At 48.4% G+C, this 20,089-nt stretch overlaps 2 protein-coding genes across 6 annotated transcripts in view; both read right to left on the reverse strand.

The window, feature by feature from the left end:
• Positions 1–793: 793 nt before the first annotated feature.
• On the reverse strand, positions 794–6,163 carry ZNF22 (zinc finger protein 22). Its single transcript, XM_034662872.1, has 2 exons — positions 6,009–6,163; positions 794–3,756 (listed from the first exon to the last, which is right to left on the reverse strand). The coding sequence occupies exon 2, from the start codon at positions 3,668–3,670 to the stop codon at positions 2,993–2,995; it is 678 nt and encodes a 225-aa protein (XP_034518763.1). The 5' UTR covers positions 3,671–3,756; positions 6,009–6,163; the 3' UTR covers positions 794–2,992.
• A 4,072-nt stretch (positions 6,164–10,235) lies between these two features.
• RASSF4 (Ras association domain family member 4) overlaps positions 10,236–20,089 on the reverse strand; it is a 30,549-nt gene continuing 20,695 nt past the window's right edge. For 4 of the 5 annotated variants that reach the window (XM_019793286.2, XM_002930490.4, XM_019793288.2 and 1 more), the window contains 7 exons: positions 19,823–19,914; positions 18,759–18,916; positions 15,040–15,141; positions 14,711–14,762; positions 14,042–14,163; positions 13,090–13,187; positions 10,236–11,745 (listed from right to left, as the gene is read on the reverse strand). In XM_019793286.2, the coding sequence (XP_019648845.1) occupies positions 11,685–11,745; positions 13,090–13,187; positions 14,042–14,163; positions 14,711–14,762; positions 15,040–15,141; positions 18,759–18,916; positions 19,823–19,914 (685 nt within the window). In that variant the 3' untranslated portion in view covers positions 10,236–11,684. The remainder of the gene's footprint in view (positions 11,746–13,089; positions 13,188–14,041; positions 14,164–14,710; positions 14,763–15,039; positions 15,142–18,758; positions 18,917–19,822; positions 19,915–20,089) is intronic. The other variant, XM_011217294.3, reaches the window with a different exon arrangement.

Below are 20,089 nucleotides of genomic sequence, written 5' to 3' on the forward strand. Positions count from 1 at the left end.
CTTGACTCAATCCAAGTAAAAAAGAACTCACCTTTATATTTATGGGATTAATACTTTTGTCACTGACAATTTTAGATTCCATATAATAGCTTCTCTGCCTCTGGCAACCTAATAAACTATCAGTAAATTCTGAACAATGTTCTGGGCTCCATGCTAAGCTCTCTAACTGCATTACTTAATTCCCTCCACCATTCAACCATAGGTATCTTCTCCAATTTACTCAAGAGCAATTATTCAAATTGCCCAGTTGCTAGGTAATTAAGATGTAAACCTAAGTAGGCTGACCCCAAGGCTGTCTTCATCATTAAATCCTGCCCACCCTTACCAAGGAATAGTATTATCTGACTTAGATACCATTGTATGGAAGCACATCACTACCCTCCAGTTACAGCAGCCGTTCTCCAGCGTGTTCTGGACCAGCATATCGGCATCACATAGGAGCCTGTTAGAAATGTAAATTATCTGGCTACAACCCAGACCTGATGAATCAGCAATTCTGGGAATGGGCCCAGAAATGTGTTAACAAGCCCTCTGGGTGATTCTGAGGCACCCCGAAATTGAGAACCACTGGGCAGAGATCCCTGTACTTGCTTTCCTAGCTTCTCAGTTCCTCTGACTATTCACTTAACCAAAGTTGCTTAAACTAAGGCTGCCTTGATCAGTTTTATCTCTACCATCCTTACGAAATGACTGAATAAATGAAGGTGGCAGGCAAACACAGTTAACAACACCCCTTACTCATTAGTGTAGGGTAAATGAAATTTCAGCAATACGTAAAAAAACCAAAACAAAACAAAAAAAACCTTGGAGCTTTTATTTTCTTCCCAAGTAAAACATCCAGAGATTGTGTAAGAAAGGAGCCTGCCAGAGGAGTCAAAGGATTCAGTTTTGTAACCCTGAGTAATGATGGAAATTCAGAATATTGAGAGGCAGCGTATTTTCATGCGAGACTGTACTCAGAGGCAGTGCCTATCAGATTCACATTCTCCTGTAACTCAATTTCTAGTAGCAGAACACGTCCTTTAATTCATTAACTTAAAGCAGCTGTGTTATTTCCCTCGTAAGATGCTCATAAAAGGAGGTGAAGGCTGCTGCAGGGCACGTTAGTGACTACAGAAGGCTACCATGTTACTGACCTATCCGCTTCTAGTTTTAGGGCTCTGAGAAGAAATGCATACCACAGGCAAACTGGGAATACGTAAGAAGAGTATTTGCTTTACTTCTGTACAGAATATGGAAGTCATTCAGGGTAAAAAATATAAATTATGAAAGCTAACAATATACAGAGGTCTTTCTGTTGCACGTTGCTGTCAAAACTGGCGAATTCTTAAAGTGGCGTTGGTCCCAGTCGGAAGTTACTCCAGACACAAAACTGCTGTAATACTTATGGTAGATCCTCGAAATGGCCCTACAGCCATGCCCTGGCTGCAAAGCCACCTGGCTGTGATTAACAGGACACCTGCTAAGTGGTCATGGTCGTTTTTTGTAAAAGATAACTGCAACCAACTCACACTCACGAAACACTTTGTGGATATTCTGTTGGACGAAACTGTTGTCAAGGAGACCATCTTCTATGACTTGCACTCAAATGCAAGGCCAGGAGGGAGGCAAAGTTCAAGCTTGAGGAAATCGAAAACAGGCAAATCAAGTGATGCTTCCAAAAGCTGTGATTTTAAGTGTTGTCTATTTCATTAAAACAATTTCCCAGGAGCAAAATAAGCAGAGGATAGTAGTATGCAAAATATTCTATTGTTTTATTTTTATGGATAACTATCATTAATACAGCAGGAACTGGTATGATTATAAAAGATACAAAAAAAAAATCAGAAGAATGTTAGCATTCAAGAGAAATTAAAACCTGAGCTGAAGGCTGGTCAGAAAGTCTGACACTTGGCACTGTTCTGATGAAAGTTAAGAAACGTGTGCTTGACTTCATAAATAATTCATATTAATGCAGAGAAAGTTAGCTTACATTTCAAAATCTACACACGGAGCTACAAATGCACTGACACTTGAATTAAATTACTTTCACTATTGACAAACATTTGTTTAAGATAACCAGTGTTACCCAAAACTCTCAAAGGGGGTAAACAAGGAAATGTATAGATTGTAGATTTCTAATTAACAAGTTGAGGTGTGTTGGTATATGGTTTAATTATTTATTCAGGTAGATCTAAAAGGCTAGCTCAGTTTGTCAGAGCATAAGAGAATGCCAAAAGACAAAGGCATGGGGATGGACCAACATAAGTCCACCCCAACTTCTGGAAAACAAGTGACACAGTGTACCACCACCTCAAAGAACTGCGCTTCTAAGAACAGAACTGTGGTCTAATTCAGTTCTCACTTTGGCTTCTAGAATATCTCTAAGAATTTGGTGAAAAAGGGAAATTCAATTCCTTTAATTAATAACTGTCCATAAGCAGAAGGGAAAAAAAACAAAAAACAAAGCTAACAGAGTGATGGGCTTTGTGGATTAAAAATCTGTGAACATGAATACATGTTAATATGCTGAATCTTGAGTCATACTTACAAACCAATGGTTAATATACTACAAAACTTTACAAACATAAAATCTCCTCATCGGTTGCAGAACTTCCAAACTAATGGAATTAATTTCCTCTCCCTTTTAATTATGCCTTCCACAGGAAGTCCTAAAGCTGAGGAGTCATCAGAATACCTGCACTTTTACACGTGTCATCAAAACATGGTTGTTTTTGTCAAAATGATGCAGGAAGCAATTATCACATGAGGTCACGAATCTTATATTCTCTCAAAACACAGTGTCAGTTTTTTGTACTCCAAGTTACATTAAAAAAAAAAAAAGATGAGAACAGCTGGACTCATAGCTTCTTTCAGCCCAATGTCATTACAATGTCTCCATGCTAGGAAAGGATATAGTATTTAAGCGCTCTATTACAAAATATCTCCAGTTCTAAAAGAGATAGCTTTTATTTATTTATTTTTTAAAGAAGGCTGAAGTGGCGCCCTTTCCTTAGCGGAGACCAGCCACTGACTTCCTACCTGTACCGGCTTTCCAGGATGACACTAAGTGAGTTTTTGACCTGATATTTTTGCCTCGGGTTTTACGAGGTTTCTCTTCTTTATGCACCTTCATGTGCTGCCTAAGATGAGAGCTCTGGCTGAAGCATTTGCCACATTCGCTGCACTGATAGGGCTTCTCCCCTGTGTGGGTTCTCTGATGTTGAATAAGGTGGGAACTCTGGCTGAAACATCGACCACACTCATCACACTGATAGGGTTTTTCTCCAGTATGAATTCTCTGGTGCTGGATGAGATTTGAGCTCTGTTTAAACCTTTCTCCACACTCATCACATTTATAGGGTTTTTCCCCGGTATGGATCCGCCGATGCTGAATGAGGTTAGAGCTCTGAAAGAAACTTTTCCCACAATCAGCACATTTATGGGATTTCTTTCCAGTGTGAATCTTCTGGTGTTGAAAAAGAGTTGAGCTCTGACTGAAACTCTTCTCACATTCAGTACATTTATAAGGCTTCTCATCCAGGCTTCTTCTCAGTCTACTGAAGCTTGAGTCAAATCGAACAGTCATTCCCCATTTTTGCCGCTGCCGCCCTGTCTTGCGCGGATTCTCATAGGCTTTTCCTTGGCTCGAGCTCCGAGAAATACTTCCCTTTGGTTTTCCTAACCGCATGATGATGAACCAAATGTATTCTTAAAGAGTCCGCTCTCTTCTTCTGAACTGAAGTTTCACTTCCTAGAGCTATACAGCTCAATTTTCTGTGTAGAAGAAAAAAATAAAAGCCAAAGTAGATCACTCATTATTGTTATTATTCAACTTTAACCCATATTATTCAATCTTTAACCCACTGAAATTGCATCCATGTGTAAATTAATAACGTATCCAATACATATGAAAACAAAGACAATTCTGGGAGGAAATACTTGCAAAATAATTCTAATAATTCCCAAGATTTCAATTTAATAAATATCCCCAAATTTTGACCAAATTTACCTACGGAATTTTTGTCTGTTGGGACAGGATAAAACTGATAATGTGAAATATAAGTTTTTATTAGGCATTATCAAATGAGTACATAACTGAAGGATTAAAAGGTGGAGACAACATAATATCTTATGGGAATAGAAGAAATGACTGTGAAAGACAATCAAAATTTGGGTAATAGACTATCATTACATTTTAATATTTTCTCCCATGTTAAAATTCTACTTACTTACTGGTGACTATTTAAGACATCCAAATTAGAAAGAAATGACAGATCATACTACTTTATTAAATATTTTGGTTTATCCTTACTTGTTTCGCCATTCTACTTTCACAGCATGGATACAACTTGACTCTAACTTTGTAGCATTGTTTTGAAAGTAGGAACTACCCTATAAGGCATGGCAAGTTTCTGTGAGTCAATTCAGTAATACCTGATGAGGAAAATATAAGTGAAAAGATGATTTATTGGGGTTTTCCCCCCTAGATTCTAATGACCCAAGAAAGAGGACAATTCTTTGAAAACTTGAAACAAGTTAATTGTTTCTGGAGAAGAAAAAAAATTCAGAAGAACTTTTACTGGAAAGTGGAATGGCAACTGAGTAGAAACAAAGGGTGGTGAGTAAAACAAAAGAAAAGGAGGGGGAGAAGTAAGTTTACATGCAAAAATAGGAGAGAAGTTTTAAAATACCCAAATGCTGCAAAAATTCAAATAAATTAATTTCACTTATTTATAGTTATTTAAAATAATGGCCATAAACAAACAAGCCACAAACTCTAAATAGGTGACAGTGTGAGATAAGCTAGAATGAAAAAGTAACAGAATTATTGAAACTATTTTTCACCTCTTGTGTCAGGAAGGAGACTTTAAAAAGGGGATAATTACCCTGGGTCTCTGCATAAAAACTTACAATGCAAATAACTGAAAATACAAATTACATCACTGTTCTTGCCTTTCCTTCATCCTTTTGTATAATTCAGACTCCAGGCCTGCTAGTGCTGAGGACTTTATTTGGATATTTAATAACTATCTCTGTTGTAATCATGGTTGAGTATCAGAAAGAGCAAACTGCATTCAATACCAATCACGGAGAGAGCAACACTCATTAACTTCAGTCAATATCTGCAGAATGTCTATTACAGAATATTTATCTATTTACAGAATATCTGTTTCAAGGAGACATTTGTTAGATACATGGTGTTGATGTTCAAAAAACAGCTATAATGGGAATTATACATTGAAAAAAAATTTATTTTTTAATACTATATTAGTCAGATTTGGTAGGAAACTCTGAGACTATGTAATCCACCTAGAACACTACAGATGAGAAACTCATACTAAGAGGTAGCCTTAGTGGTATGCCAGACACTGTTCTATGATATTTAATTCCCACAGCAGCTTTATGCGAGGCTCTCCATTTTACAGCTAAGGAAAGGCAGGCCGATTTCGACCAGGTCCCCAACCCCTAGCAGCCTGATCCTAGAGTCTGTCCTCTTGGTGGTAGAACTGATGTGCAGCCACAACTTTCAACACCAAGTCCAGCGCCGCGACCGGTGCCCAGCATTAATTCCTCCGCAGGTGCGGGTATTATGGTAAACCTGAGCGATGGCAGCTGTCGTCGTGCGAACACGCGTATCCGGAATGGACCTGCTTTCCCTACATAAAATCGGGAGGACAATAAAGCTGCGACGTCGTCGGGGTGTCAGAGGGGTAAAGGAGTCAGTAACTGCAGCTCGCTCCTAACAGCCCTGTGCTACTCAAGCATTTGTTCAAAGTACTTAGTCCTTAAAAGCCCCGGGCGACTCGCAGGAGCTGCCTTGCAGGCAGGCCTCCGCCCTCCCCAGGCCTCCGCCGGCCGCTCCTCGCAGGCCGGGCCCGCCCAGTTCCCTCCGCCCCCGCCCCCGCCCGGCGCCGAGCCTTCCCAGCGGCTCCGGGAGCGGGGGTCCGGGTCCGTGCCGCCTCGCGGCGGCCAACCGGCGCCTAGCCGCCTCCGAGCACCGGGCGGCGCGTCCCAGGCCCACTCACCGCGCAGCGGGCCGCCCGCCGCCTTGGCTCGCTCGCTCGCTGGGTGCCCCTCGCGCCGCCGGAAGTGCGGGCCTCGCCGTCAGACGGCGCCGCGCGGCCGCTCTAGGAACGTGGCGGGGGCGACCCTCTATGGTGCTGGGCCCACCGGAAAGAAACCCTTCGTTTCTTCATGTTTGTTTCCCTTGCCTGCCGCGCGGAGGGCGTCCCGAGGTTCCGCAAGACCTGTGGCCGGGTCCCTTTGTGTGCGCGCCGTGGTCTCCGGGGCCGGCTGAATGCAGCCCGCTCAGTCGGGGCTTTGGAAAAGCAGCACCGGCCTGCCCAACCCCAAGACTTCATTCTTCCTACAAGTACTGAGCACTTAGTAATTATAAAGAGGTACTCTGGAGAGCCAAAACTGTTACTGATACAGTCGCCTGTGTTTAAAAAAAAAAAAAATTTAACCAAGTAAATGTCAAGTTTTGTTTTGTTTTGTTTTTTAGTTCCAGTGTAATTAACTTACAGTACTATATTAGTTTCAGGTAAATTTTAAGATCTCAGTTGGCTTTGTTAAGCAATTCACGAAGTGGAGATGTTCCAAGGAGTTGTACAAGCTGGAAGGTTTTTATAGGAAGGAGGATGGGACAAAGAGTTATTAAGCAAAAGAAAAAAAAGATTGTTACATTTTGGTGGGGAGGGAAGGAAAGGCAGTTTTTGTCCTAAGGACGACCTCATAAGTGGCTAAGGAAATTTCAGATGTTACAAGGCCGCATTCCTGGGATAGGTTGAAACTGAGCTAAGTCATGGGGAGGGGGCCAAGGGCGAGGGACTGGGGCAAAGGACTCCATTTTGGGCTTATTTAACACCTGAATTACAACCAAAAGGCGTCTGGAAGATGGGAATGATCATACTCTAGAAATAAGGAAACCAAGGCTTAGAGAAGTTTGTTTAAGTTCCCACAGTGTTAAGTGGAAGATCAAGGATTGGGAGGAGTCTTTTTGCACCAGAGTCTCCTGATTTTTCGGCATACCCCCTCGTTTCTCTTTAATAATGATCTCTCCTGGTTCTCCTCTCTTACAAGCTCCTCCTCCTCCACCAGCCTGGCAGGTGCTGGGTCATCTGACCTCTCTTCCTTTCTCTGTGCCCTCATTCCCCTGTAGAGCTGCTCCAGTCTGATGGCTTCCAATACCATCAGTTTATGCTGAAGACTCCTGACTTGGTAACTTTAGTCTACCCCTGGGATGCAAGTATTACTGAACTCCAGACCCGTATATCCAATTGTTTACTCAGCTGCCATTCGCATGTGTGATGGACATCCTGAACCTAACCTGTGCCAAGAAGGAACTTTTTTTTTTAATAATCATATTTTTTATTATATTACGTTAGTCACCATACAGTACATCCCTGGTTTTTTATGTAAAGTTCGATGATTCCTTAGTTGCGTATAACACCCAGTGCACCATGCAATACGTGCCCTTCTTACTACCCATCACCAGCCTATCCCAGTCCCCCACCCCCCTCCCCTCTGAGGCCCTCAGTTTGTTTCTCATAGTCCATAGTCTCTCATCTTTCATTCCCCCTGCTGATTACCCCCCCTTTTTTTAACCCTTTCTTCCCCTACCAATCTTCCTAGTTCTTATGTTCCATAGATGAAAGAAATCATATGATAATTGTCTTTCTCTGCTTGACTTATTTCACTTAGCATTATCTCCTCCAGTGCCGGTCCATGTTGCAGCAAATGTTGAGAAATCATTCTTTTTGATAGCTGAGTAATATTCCATTGTATATATGGACCACATAAGGAGGAACTTATGACGTTTACCCAGCCTGTTCCTTCAACAGTCTTCATCCCAGCAGTTGATGGCAACTCCTTTCTTGTTGCTCAGACCAAAAATCTGGATGTCATTGTTGTGTCTGTTTTCACCCCAAACCCAATCCAATCCTGAATTCTGGTGTCTCTGTCTTCAAAATATATCCAGAATTGAGCTGCTTTCAGTGCCTTCACTGCTATAACCTCCGCCGAGCTGCTGTCATCTCCTGCTGGCTGAGGCTTCTCTGGGAAACATCCAGCAGGCACCAGTGTGCTCTTGAGCCTGGTTGTATTTGAAGAGGTCGTTCTAGGAAGAAAGGCGTACACACATGACATGGAAAAGCCCCAGCTCAGCAGGGAGCGCTGCTGCATTTGGCAAGAATGCAAGGGAGGCTGGTCACATGTGTGGCCCAAGTGCACTAACAGCAGTTGTCCATCTCCCACAAAGGGACCCCGAACAATGGTTCTGTCCACCAAGCCTGAGACTTTGCTTTCTGTTTCCTTTGGATTCCCTGGGAAAGGAAACTCTGGGGATTCCCATTCCTGGGTTTGCAGAAAACATCTCTGTGAAGAGCGTGGCCAGAAGGGAGCAGAGCCCCACCCTGCATGTTGTGAGTCCAGGGGCAGGTCAACAGCTGGCTTTCTTCCAGACAACCTCAGCTTGTGGGGCTGAAACACAGCACGTGTACATTTGCTGTTTTTATACTTAGAACGGCTTGGCTCTGACTGCACTTCCTGCTTGATCACGGCTGAGGGACTGAGAGGCAGGGGGGCTGCTGCCCACTCGGGCACCTGAGAAGGATATCCCACTCCTTCCCCACAGCTGCAGGGTGCCTGCGTCCTGCCCACCGTGTGGCACACATTGTGCCTTGCTGGCTTCTAACAAATCACCTGGTCAGACTGGATAAGCCTTGTGCTTTGTTTCCCTGGGACTAAAGGACCAGATGTATCCTGGGTGAACACATGGCACATTGTGACAGTGGGAAGGCCTTTAATCCATTTTCTGGTAAACATTCCTGCAGGTGACATATGGTTATCACGTGAGAAAAACAAGCTATTTTTTGGTTCCTTCTGATAATTTGTTCTGGGCAAACCAGCCTGTTTTTCCCCAAGTCGAGTCCTTCTTTTGCAATCATGTTGATTTCATCCTGTGTTTATTATTTTCTCTGGTTCTTGAGATCTGGCCTGGGAAGACAATTCTGTTTTAGGAGAGGACATTCACTCATAGGAATCCTTACTTTGTTTTTGGATACTTTTATTGCCTGAGATACTAGTTGGTGAGGGAGCACATGAGAAATACTGTAAGCTGTATGGAGAGAGGAAAATAAAACTCCCACATAAGCTAGCAGGAAACCACAGAGCCTAGCAGAGAAAGTTTGCAATTGTGGTAGCGCGGTGAGATGAATTAGCAGCTTTTCAAATTGCCTCTGAAAAGCAAATATACTATTGATAAAAAGATTGGCTAACTAACCCCTTAGATGACTATAGAAGTGTACATTTCTCCCTTTCCTGTGCAACTTGCTACTGCTTTTTCTTAGCTATGATATTTGGAAGTTAGTTCTGATAATGTCTATTTCAAAAGTGATGCTTATCTAGGCAGGCCTTAAATAATATTGTAACAACTGCAAAAAAAAAGAAAGAAAGAAAAGAAAAATCCTAAACATGAAAAAACTGTAAAACAAAACCAGCGAGTGCTTTCAGAGGGCCTCCTGATCCGAAGGCTTCCCATGTGCAGGGCCCTGTCCTGCTCCTAAGCTGCCAGACGTTTCTCAGATTGGAAAGCCACCTATTCCAACCTGGGCTCAGCCTCCAGGCCTCTTTCCAGGGACCTACAACAGCTCTATCCTCTGTTGGTCCCCTGACCCTCCTGGGTGTCCAGCTTGCTTCTCTGATTGAGGATAACGCTGAACACCTCCTGTTGAGGTGAACCGTGGCTCTGTCTTTGTCCCTCCAGGACTGAGCGCCAGCCTGGCCCAATTACTGCTGAACGAAGGATTTGCAGTTGAACTAGACCTGAGCTTGTGAATATGGGTTAGGGTGTAGAACAAGCTGGGGAAGCCGGTTTAATTTGTTTTCTACCCTCCCTGAGGTGCTACTGCTGTCCCATCTGAGTCCCGGCCTGGAAGATTCCTATGGTCCTCCTGATGCTGAGATTCTGCGAATCAGGGTGACCCTATTGCTCAACCTCCAGGCTGCCCACAGACCCCCAGCAGTGATTCTTCCTCTGTGCCCTTTGGCTGCCTTTGTCCTCAGGCCCCACACTGGTCCTCAGAATATGCACTGAAATGAAGGAGTCGTGTTGGGGTCCAGAGCAGCAGACTGTGGCTCAGCTTGGGCTCTTGCCAAATTTGGCCACACGTCCTGTAGGATAAAATTTTCAGAGGTTAGAGCTTGGAGTCAGGGTGGACACATACGCAAAAAGAAGGCTTGGTCCGAACTCCTTCAGTTCAATACAGCGCACCTTTATTGAGCACCTAGGAGACTAGGAAAGGAAGGGAGGGCAGAGAAGACAGATACTGCAGGGGATCTCCCTGGGGCACCTCTGCACGTCTCTGTGACGATGGAGCTAGGCCGGGGAAATCCTGGCATGAAGCTCACCCGGAACAGTGGGTCCACACAGCATGGCTGCTCCCAGGCTCTGCTCTTTATGGGTGTTGGGAAGGAGACATTGCATGGAGCAGAGCTGGAATGTCTCTTATATTTGGAAGACTTTATAGTTCTTCTCTTTATATCCACTATCCACAGGCCTCAGTGGGGAAAGAATTTTATTTAACTTGTTCTGTTTTGGACAAACACTTCACATGACCAATGTAAACTGTTGCATAGTTTTGCAAAGGCCTTCCCATTCATTCCAGAAATTCTCCATCGGTTGATAAATCCAAATTGTTCTGGCCCCAGGGAATTCAAAGCCCTTTCTCCTCAAATAGACATTTCTCCTCATTGTGCCCCTTTGATGGGAAGTGTAGAGGGTGAAAGAATAAGCCCAGAAAGGGCAAGAGGCACATAGGCATCCATGAGACAGCAGTGATGGGGACTGAGCATTGCCTTCCTGAGCCACTGCCTGAGCCCTGGACTCTGCTGCACATGGGCTGGCATCCTTCCCATGCCATGTGGGCCACCTCCTCTATGTGATCAAAGTGCCATATTTTCTGCAGCAAGCTCCTTATAAGAATTCTTCGGGTCCCAACAAGAAGTTAGAAGCCAGTGCTGCAGAGAGAGGACGGGATGCTCATGGTCTTATTCTGGGTCTGAACTCTGCTGCCGGGGTGCCAGGCTGTGTGATGTTCACAGGGTGGCATCAAAGTCTTGGAGGCCAGGGATCCCATGGGAAGTGATGGCCAGAAGCAGGGCACATCCCGTATCTGCTGGCAGCCCCTGCTTTTCCCAGCAGAGTCTTGAACAGCAGCATGAGGTGAGGGCAGACAGGGTTCTCAGGGTTCACGCGGATGAGGAGGTCAGGGGCCTGTGGCCAGGCAGAAACTCTGAGCCCAGGCATGGGAAAGCAGATAGAGCACACACCCCACAGGCTCGATCAGGTACTGCTCTCCTGAGCAAGAGAGGTGTGGCACGAACAGGACTGGCCACGCTATCCAGCCACATAATGTGGCCAGTGCCCCAGCTTCAGGGCTGCTTACTGCCCAGGCAAGCCTCACACATAGACCCCACCAAGCAAATTCATGGCTCCTCGGGCCTGGCTCTGGGCCCAGCGAGTGCTCAGCTTGGAGCCAAGAGCCAGGGACACGGGATGCATGGGGCAGACAGACATGTAGAAGCGGGGGCTAGATTCCTCAGCCGGTGGCTCTCAGTCCGTGTGACCAGTCAGGGCCTGGCCACACGCACGCAGTGTGCACTGGCCGTGGGGGGCTGCAGGGGAGGCCGGTGTTGGCTGGCTACTTGGCCTCCACCAGCTGCTCCAGGCGCTGCAGCATCGTTAGACGCAGGGCTTGGAACCTGGAGGGAGACACAGCCAAGAGGACTCAGTGACATGGGAGGACACAGGGCGAGGGGGACAGAGCCAGGGAGTGTGCAGATGGCTGGGCCAGTAGACCCAAGGCGGACTAGCGGCCCCCACCTCTCCTCCGCCAAGGAGAGGGCTGAGCCAGGCCCACACCCTGCAAGACCAGCAGCTTAGAGGAGCGGTCAGAAGGGCTGCAGACCCTGTCAAGCTTCGAACGCAGAATGTGCTGTTTCTATTCCAAAGATTCTCCAGTACAGACAGCAGCACACTGGGGGGTGGGGACAGGGTGGCAGAGCAGGGATCGGGAAGCCTGCATTCAGGCCCAGGCTCGTCAGTGACCTGTGCGGCAACCTTCCTCACCTTGGGCCTCGGTTTCCTCTCTGTGCCCTGAATGGACCGGCCAGGTGACCCCCCAGGTCCCCTTCCAGCTCCCAGACCTTTCAGCAGACTGCATGGTGGACTTTACCCTCTGATCGGGGGTCTCTGCTGACCTCCCGAATGGGGCCTCACTTCACAGACGGAATGTTGCAGCGGCGGGGGGTGGGGATAAAAAGCCAGGCTGTGGCTTTCCAAAACTCATTCAGCCAGAAACCGGAATCCAAACGAGCGTCCTGATTGCAGGTCTCTCACCGTGAGCTGACTGCCTCCTTCCCTTCCTAAGGGGCACTCAGACCCTGGCCCTGGCTGAGCACTCCACATGTTCCCTCCACCCCACCCTTCACTCTGCAGAGGGACAGGTCAATCATCGGCGGATGCAGCTTGGCTAACCTCACCCGGCCAGGCCTTGATGTAGCTTCCCCAGGAGCCAGCAGGTGCTCGCCTTCCCACTGAACAGGTCCCCTGCACCTGAAAACACCAGCTGATACCGAAGGTTCCACCAGCCACTGCTTTTTGGCAGGTTCAGAATTCCCACTAGCAGGAAAGGCCCAGACCGGGCTGAATGTGCCCTGAGCAGGCCCTCTCCTCAGTTGCTCCTCCAAGGCTGTGTCACTAGTAGAGCTCGTGACCCTGGTCCAGCGCCCACCCAAGCTCCTGCCTGACTCTCCCGAGCTCAGTTTCAACAGCAGAGCCCCTCCCGCGCTGTTGAGGTGCTGAAGCCAGATGGGGGGTTTGCCCTGCCTCCTGCCCTTTCCGCAGGCTGTCACCCCAGCTTGCCCGCACTACCGAGCAGGGGGCCAGAGGGCGGTGCTGGGGAGCCAGGCTGGGCAGGCCTCCCTGAGTTGGGCAAGCGTCGTGCCCCGGAGGGGAGAGCTCGCCCAGCCCCGGCCTGGCGTCTCTGCCCTGCGCACTTGCCCTGATGGTCAGGACCCACGCCTGGCTGTTTATGTGCGGCTTACTTCATGGTCAGTTTGATTATTTCTCTTTCCTCCTCTTCTTTTAATTTTTCAACAAAACTGTCCAGCACCGGCATTTCAAATTTAATGTACTGAGCGACCTAGAAAATCCAAGAACATTTTAATGTGCTTTAAATTAGAAGCCAAAAATGTGTTTTCTTTTCCTCAGGGCCTCCATAAGCAGCCGATTCAGCAATGTCTTATAGCCAAGGACGTGACTGCCCTTCTCCCCACCCACTCCCAGCACTCGGTCTGTACTAGGATGGAGGACAGAGAAGCCCTGCTCACCTCACAGCCTGTTATCCCTGGGAGGAAAGATGGAGCTGGATATTAGGAAAAGTATTCGACAGAGAGCAGAACCACACTGGGTGTTCTCTGGGGTGGGGGAGGGGAGCGCTGGGAAGGCCATTGCTTCTCACAGTGGGATGAAGCGGCACTTGCCTGTGAACTGTCTGAGGGGTACAGGGTCACTGGCCTTCACCTTGGGTTCACACCTTGTAGACCTTTTCTGTGCAAGGGAGTTCGGCAACATGCTCTTTCCTAGCCCAGGATGCAGGCTGTGGTGGGGCCTAGCCACCTGTTTCCCTTCCACAGGCCCCGGGGTAGGCCCTACTTAAGAAGCCCTTGTGTGGGTCTTTAGTGTAAGGACAACTAAACTCACTCTAACAGAGGAAAAGTTTCTGCCTGCCTGAGGGGGAAGCACAGGCAGTGGTTTTTAGGACCCCACTTCCGTTTTCCCTAGGCCAGCTGCTGGAGCTGGGGGGCACTGATTGACAGGAGGAGGGAGGCTGCAGCCCTCACTGTGCTGGGCCTGGGGCCCTTCAGGCCAGCTGTGTGAGGCATCACTCCGGAGGGCTCTGGCCAAGCTCACCTTCAGAGCCCTGGGGAGTCCCCCATGCCGTCATCCAGCCCCTCCCTCAGGAGCAGGCCTCCCTGAGCCTCAGCCCTGACTCACATCGTGGGGAACTTCCTCGCCCAGGTCAGCTTCCATCAGGAATATCCTGGCGATCTTCTCACATGGCCCATGCAGGATTCTGGAAATCAGTGGGTACTCACAGTCTTTTAATTTTGTTCGCTCTGAAAAAGAAGGCCATTTACAAAATTCATGGGGCATTAGTATTGCCCCTCTTTGTTCCAGGATGGGAATGTGGTAGAAAATGGATGTCCAGGGGGCCGGGAACTTTCTCAGACCCTGAAGGGAAGGTTTCCCTGAATGATGTGTGATTGTGACATTCAGCAAAGACAGGTCAGAGAGGAACAGGAGCCCAGGGAGTAGGAGACAGGGGAGAGTGGACACAGGGAGGCCAGACTGCTCAGTTACTAAGAAGCAGAACCCTGCACAGAGGGACATGTGGGTTCTACAACAGTTCTCAGGGGTCAAGGGGCTTCAGCTCCGGCTTACAGCCCTTGATGTGCATCCCCAGCCCCTCCCAACTGAGTGAGGTCAAAGACAGTGGCTTCCCTTGTGGGTTTGGCAGGATTCTGAAAGGGGCAGCGAGTGTGCCTGGGTTTGGGCCTGGCAGAGCATTCATGATGGCCCTCAGAGAAGGAGCAGAGTCAGTGAGCTTGCCAAATGGACAGAGACTTTGGTTTTTATGATCTGGAAGCACAGGCAGACACTTACCCCCAGACTCGTGAACAATGTAGAGCGCAAACTCACTGGGGCCATTTTCCACCTGTTCGGGCAGTGACAGGAAGTCAGACCACGGCTTTATGAGATGAGACAGGAAGGGATCCCTGGCAGGAACCACGCCCCCAGTGCTGCACACAGAAGTCCCCAAGGATCCTCCCCTCTCTCTGCTTAAAATCCCAGAGACACCACGTCAGCAGAGGAAACTCTGCTAGACCTTCTACCCAGGAACCGTAGGCAGCTTTCCCAGTCTTTCCCAGCTCCCCCAACAGGACAGCAAACCACCAGCATCCCAGGGCAAGGCTGTTCCTGGCCAGACTCACTCGGAACTTGTTCAGCAGCAGGGTGAGCACGTGCACGGTTGTCATGGTGCTGTTGACCCTCACGTTGGTCACGGACCCATAGGCAGGAGTAAACACCGAGGTCTGCAGGGGAAGGTAGGCAGTTCAGAGCTGACATGGAGCTGACATCATGCAGGGGCTGGGCACACTGTCAGCCAAATGGTCTGGAGCGACAGGTGGACCTGGGCTCTGGAAAAACCTGTGTCTGTCCAGTCACAGATCCACACACAGCTGTGCCCACATGTGGTGCACTTGGGGAAGCCATAATAGCTCCTGTCTTACAGAGGCCTGTAAGAAAGACGCCTCCAAAGCTATCAGGGCCAGCTCTCTACCCTAGGAGCCAGGCCCATGGAAGTAATTCACAGGGGTGAGGGCACCAGTCTCCTGCTCACTCTTTCTTCGGCTCAAATTGCCAAGTGTCTGTTGATTCTAAGACCGAAAGTTCTGGAATCTGTGTGCTCCTCCCCATTCTCCCAGTGGCAGAGGTTCTCAGTTTACACTGCATCAGCGTCCCACTCTCCCCTTCCAATCTCAGCGCTTTCCATCCATTCTCCATGTTGCTGCCCAAAGGAACAACCTTTCAAAAACCTTGCAACTCCAAGTGTGTTCTGGACCAGCTGCCTTAGCACAGGGTCTTGGCTCCCAGCCCCAGACTCCTGAATCAGAGTCTGCATTTTGAGGAAACCACCAGGTGATGCTCTCCATACAGTAGAGTTTGAGAAGAACTGTCTTCTGGCATAGTTCTAGTTAGAAGTATCTGAAGACTTCCCATAGCCTAAAGAATACCATTGTTTCCTCCTCTCACTGTTTGCACACGTAATACACTGATTGTCTCCGTAATGCCCTGAGGTCCAGCCACACAAGCTCTTCATAGTTTGGGGGTCCCATTATACTCCTGCAGGTATCTTGCCTTTGCCTGTGAGACACCATTTATATAGTCAACCAGGGCATCACCTGAGGCTTAATAAGTCCTCAATGAGCACTAGCCGGGTTGTAGACCTGCTAAACATTTCACCTAAAAGCTTTGATTTAATCCTTACAACAGCTTTTTGAAGTACCTGTCACTAGTCCTCCTTTTAAAAAAGGACACAGAGTCTTGGAGAGACTTGTAGCTTGTCACGGTCACCCATCTAGAAAAGGCAGAGCCATTGGAAACTCCATGCTTTACCCCCATGGCACTGGAACCTCCCTGTGAGTCTCACTTCCCTGAGGTGAGCTCTTCCTTGCTTTCCAAAACCAAATTCAAATTTCACATTCCTCCTCTATGGTCCTAGCTCTGCCTTCCCAGGGATGTAACTAGGCCTCAGGGATATGAAGGACTTGCTCAGTGTCCCCAAGTACCAGAGTCAGGCTCAAACCCAGACCTGCCTCCTCCATAGTTGACATGCAGAATGACTCTGGGTTACACAGAAAGCCAGACTAGGCTTCCAGTCCCCAAGGAATATGGAATAGAGGAGTCAGGCTATTTTAAGGAGATGAAAGGTCTTGTCAACAAGACATCATTAGTGTTTCTTCTGCCTGGAGCCTTATCTCAAGATAATACTGACCAGCTCCAAGTAGGAACAAAGATCCTATGGCTACTTTGCCATCTCTAACCACAATGGTTTCTCTCCAGTAGAACACATTTGAATCTAACAGCCAGGACAAAACAATGGGACAGGTACCAAGTTTCACTGAGTCTGGAAGTCATGCCAGCACTGCTGTGAATCAGAATAGTTTGGGGAAATGATTGAGTGAAGTAATGGTGTGCCGTTCTAAGAAATAAAATCCAGAATAACAACGTCTGGAAGTCAATTCTAGGTGTTTTGTTTTTGGTTTTGTTTTTGTTTTTTACTTGTTGCCTGTGACTCAAGTACTTTGTCACCTGATTTCTCAGAACACTGATTCCGAATGGATTGCAAGTAAGGGAGAGAGAAGGAGCCCCTTACTCGGCCAGGAGATGGGACTCAACTGTCCAACACGCCTAAGGTACTAGTTCACGTCCTGGAAGTTAGTCAGTTTGCCTGGAAGAATGAACCCACCTTCTTTGACTGAGAGAAAGAGCTGCCCAGACTGGATTACAGGCTAGTGGGTTGAGGAGCCCTTCTTGCCAGAGGGGCTTCCATGGACACGAAAGGCTCTGATAAAAGCCCTCATTCTTTATTTTTGTTCATTTCAAAGGCCACAGACTGCTCAGACATCTCCATGTCTCTGGGACACTTGCAATGATGACAGTAACATTTAATGTGCCAGGCGCACCTATTAGAAATGAATGATTCCCTTAGCGGAGAGGGTGAATGTGCTGGAGATAAACCCTGCTATTTGTTACCTTGAGTCATGGATCAAAGGCTTCCTTTTTTAGGAATGTAGAAATACGAAGAGGCAAAACCCATGCAAATATTCTTTTAAAATTTTTGAATAATTCCTCAAAATAGCATATACATGGCTAATATGCTTACTGAACACTTTACAGACTAAACCCCTTTGGAACAAGATTTAAAGCATATTCAAGTCACATCGTGGATCCTTTGGCTAATCTAACCCATCCTTAATCTCTGCTTAACTTCAACCCTGCACCCTCTCAGGAAACTACTTTCAGATAGTCCTGGGTTTCCATGCATGTCGCAAGGATAACCTAGTATCACCCATGAACACTTATTGCAGACCCAGACCAGAGTGGGGGGTAGGGGATCCTGTTAGTAAGGCAGGGTCCCTTCTGCTTGCCTTGCTGAATTCTTCACCCCAAAGTCCAGGGTACTCCCCAGAGCACTAGAATGGCCCCTCGCAGACCTAACCTGTGCAACTATTCTTCAGATCTGACCCTGAGAGCTGCCTTTGCCAGGCCCCCTCCCCCTCCCGTGAGTCATCGCCTATCAAGATGGGCAGCTGCTTCTACTGGAAACCTCTGCCCCCATTTCCCAGCGCTGCAGGATGTGGCCCTGTTACAGGACACTCCATCCAGGGCCTCACCCAAACTGCCACTCATGCCATTTATAGAAACAATCAACTTCTCCTTTTACAGTTTGGTTTGTTTAGGGACTGATGTCATCTGGGGAGGGAGATCTTTTCCTCAGGTCAGTACAATACATACTCAGACAAAAGGCTAAGTGCTGGGAACCGGGAGCAGTGCGGGTTCTCTGGGGCCCAGAAACACGTGCCCCTGGGCACACCTCAACCTAGGGCTTAAGCTACCCAGGGAGAAAGCCAGCAGCACATCGTGTTCCCATGAAACCATCAGTTGAGCTCGGGTGGAAACCACAGAGAAAACTGCCTAATTAGACATAAATTTGGCATACTTTCCAAAGATCCATACAACTTATGAAAATGGATTGACAGTGAGTATGTGGTAAAAAAACAAAACAAACAAGCAAACAAACAAAAAAAAACCAAAGAAAACAAAAACAAAAAACAAAAAACAAAACCACCAGCAAACCCCAAAACAGGCTTTGGGGTCACCAGCTAGAATGTGGATATTTTTTTTTTTTTTTTTTTTTTTTATTTTTTNTGATGCGACTTTGTCAAGCCATTTCTCCTCCTGAGCCCTGTATCCGTGAGGACGCAGACAGGACTGGGCCAGCACACAGGGCCGTGGCCGGGGCGAACGCTGACAAGACCAGGGTGCGCCTGGCCTTCAGAAGGCCCAGCAGCTCTCCCGTGCTTGGGGCCGCCTTCCTGCGGCCTCAGCTTCAGGGCCCCGGGGAGAGGCCGGGCTGGAACCTCACCTTGTGGTTGTAGAAGTGCCCGTTGATGGAGAAGCGATGTCGCCGGATCCTCTGGGCCTCGCCGGGCGCGCGAGCCCGGGGCCTCCTTTGGATCACGCAGGCTGCGTCACTCTTGGTCCGCATCAGCTGGGGGGTCTCCTCGTCCTCTTCCAGGCGCTCTGCAGTGAGGACGGGTGAGAAGGTCAGTCCGGGCTGGAGCAAAGGGGCCAGAGCCCTGCTGTGCGGCTGCGGTCGTGAGGCGCGTGGGCCGGGTCGCGGGAGCTCTGAGGTCATGCCACGCTGCAGCAGACAGGACTGTGGGTGCTGTGCCCGTGACAGTGGCTGGCGTCCAGCGCGGCTGATGCCCACTTCGCAGACAGGAGAGTGGACCCCCAGACGGGATCACCTGGGTCACCACGCCGTATGCCCGCGGCCTGGGCCTCCGTCTCTGGGTGCCCAGGGCAGGTGTTGGGCCGCCCCACCCCTGTCCTCTGAGCCCCCACTGAGTGTGAGGGGAGGACACAAAGATGAGCCGTCTGGGCTCCAGAGTGTGAGGAAGACGGGTCCTAGAGGCCCGCAGGGCCAGGAGGGAGCCATGCCTGCTGCTGCTGTTCTCTCCTTTCTATAAAGCAGGAGACTCAGGCAAATTACATCAAACGATGTCACCTCTGCTTCCTTTTCTTAAGCGAGGAGCTGAGGAGCATGTCTTGTCCCGAGGAGGTGTTTAGCAAGTGCGTGAAGACAGTACAGCCGCTCTGTGCTCCTCCACACAGCTGGTCTTTCTTTTCTCTTTTTTTCTTAGAGAGGGAGACAGACAGCAAGGGGGGAGGGGCAGGGGCAGAGGGAGAGAGAGAGAATCCCCAGCAGGCTCCACGCCCAGCATGGAGCCCAACTCAGGGCTCAGGCTCACAACCCTGAGACCATGACCCGAGCCAAAATCAAGCGTTGGACGCTTTCGCCAACTGAGCCAGCCTGGCGCGCCAACACAACGCTGTTCCTCAGAGATGGTGGTCAGGAGCCAAGCCCCTCCTCTCCTACCCCGGCCAAGTGAGCTGGGGTCTCAGGTAGCTTGAGGCCCCACTTACCTGAGCTGTCTCTGGAAGTCTCGGCCCTGTGTGTTGTCTGAGCGCTTGGCCCCTGGGCAGGGACCCTACCATCCTGAAGAAGCAGCTCCTTTCTGAAAAGACAGTCAAGGTGCTCAGAGAGCTGCTGACAGCAAAAAGGAGCTCAAGTCACAGCAAAGAGGCTGGCTGCCTCTGTGGACAGGACACAGGCAAGAAGCAGGGCTGGCCGAGGTAAGGCCCTACTCCACACCGAGTGAACGTCAAATATTAAAGAACAGCAAAGGATTG

This window comes from Ailuropoda melanoleuca, chromosome 6 (assembly GCF_002007445.2).
Source record: "Ailuropoda melanoleuca isolate Jingjing chromosome 6, ASM200744v2, whole genome shotgun sequence".
NCBI classification, from domain to species: domain Eukaryota; kingdom Metazoa; phylum Chordata; class Mammalia; order Carnivora; family Ursidae; genus Ailuropoda; species Ailuropoda melanoleuca.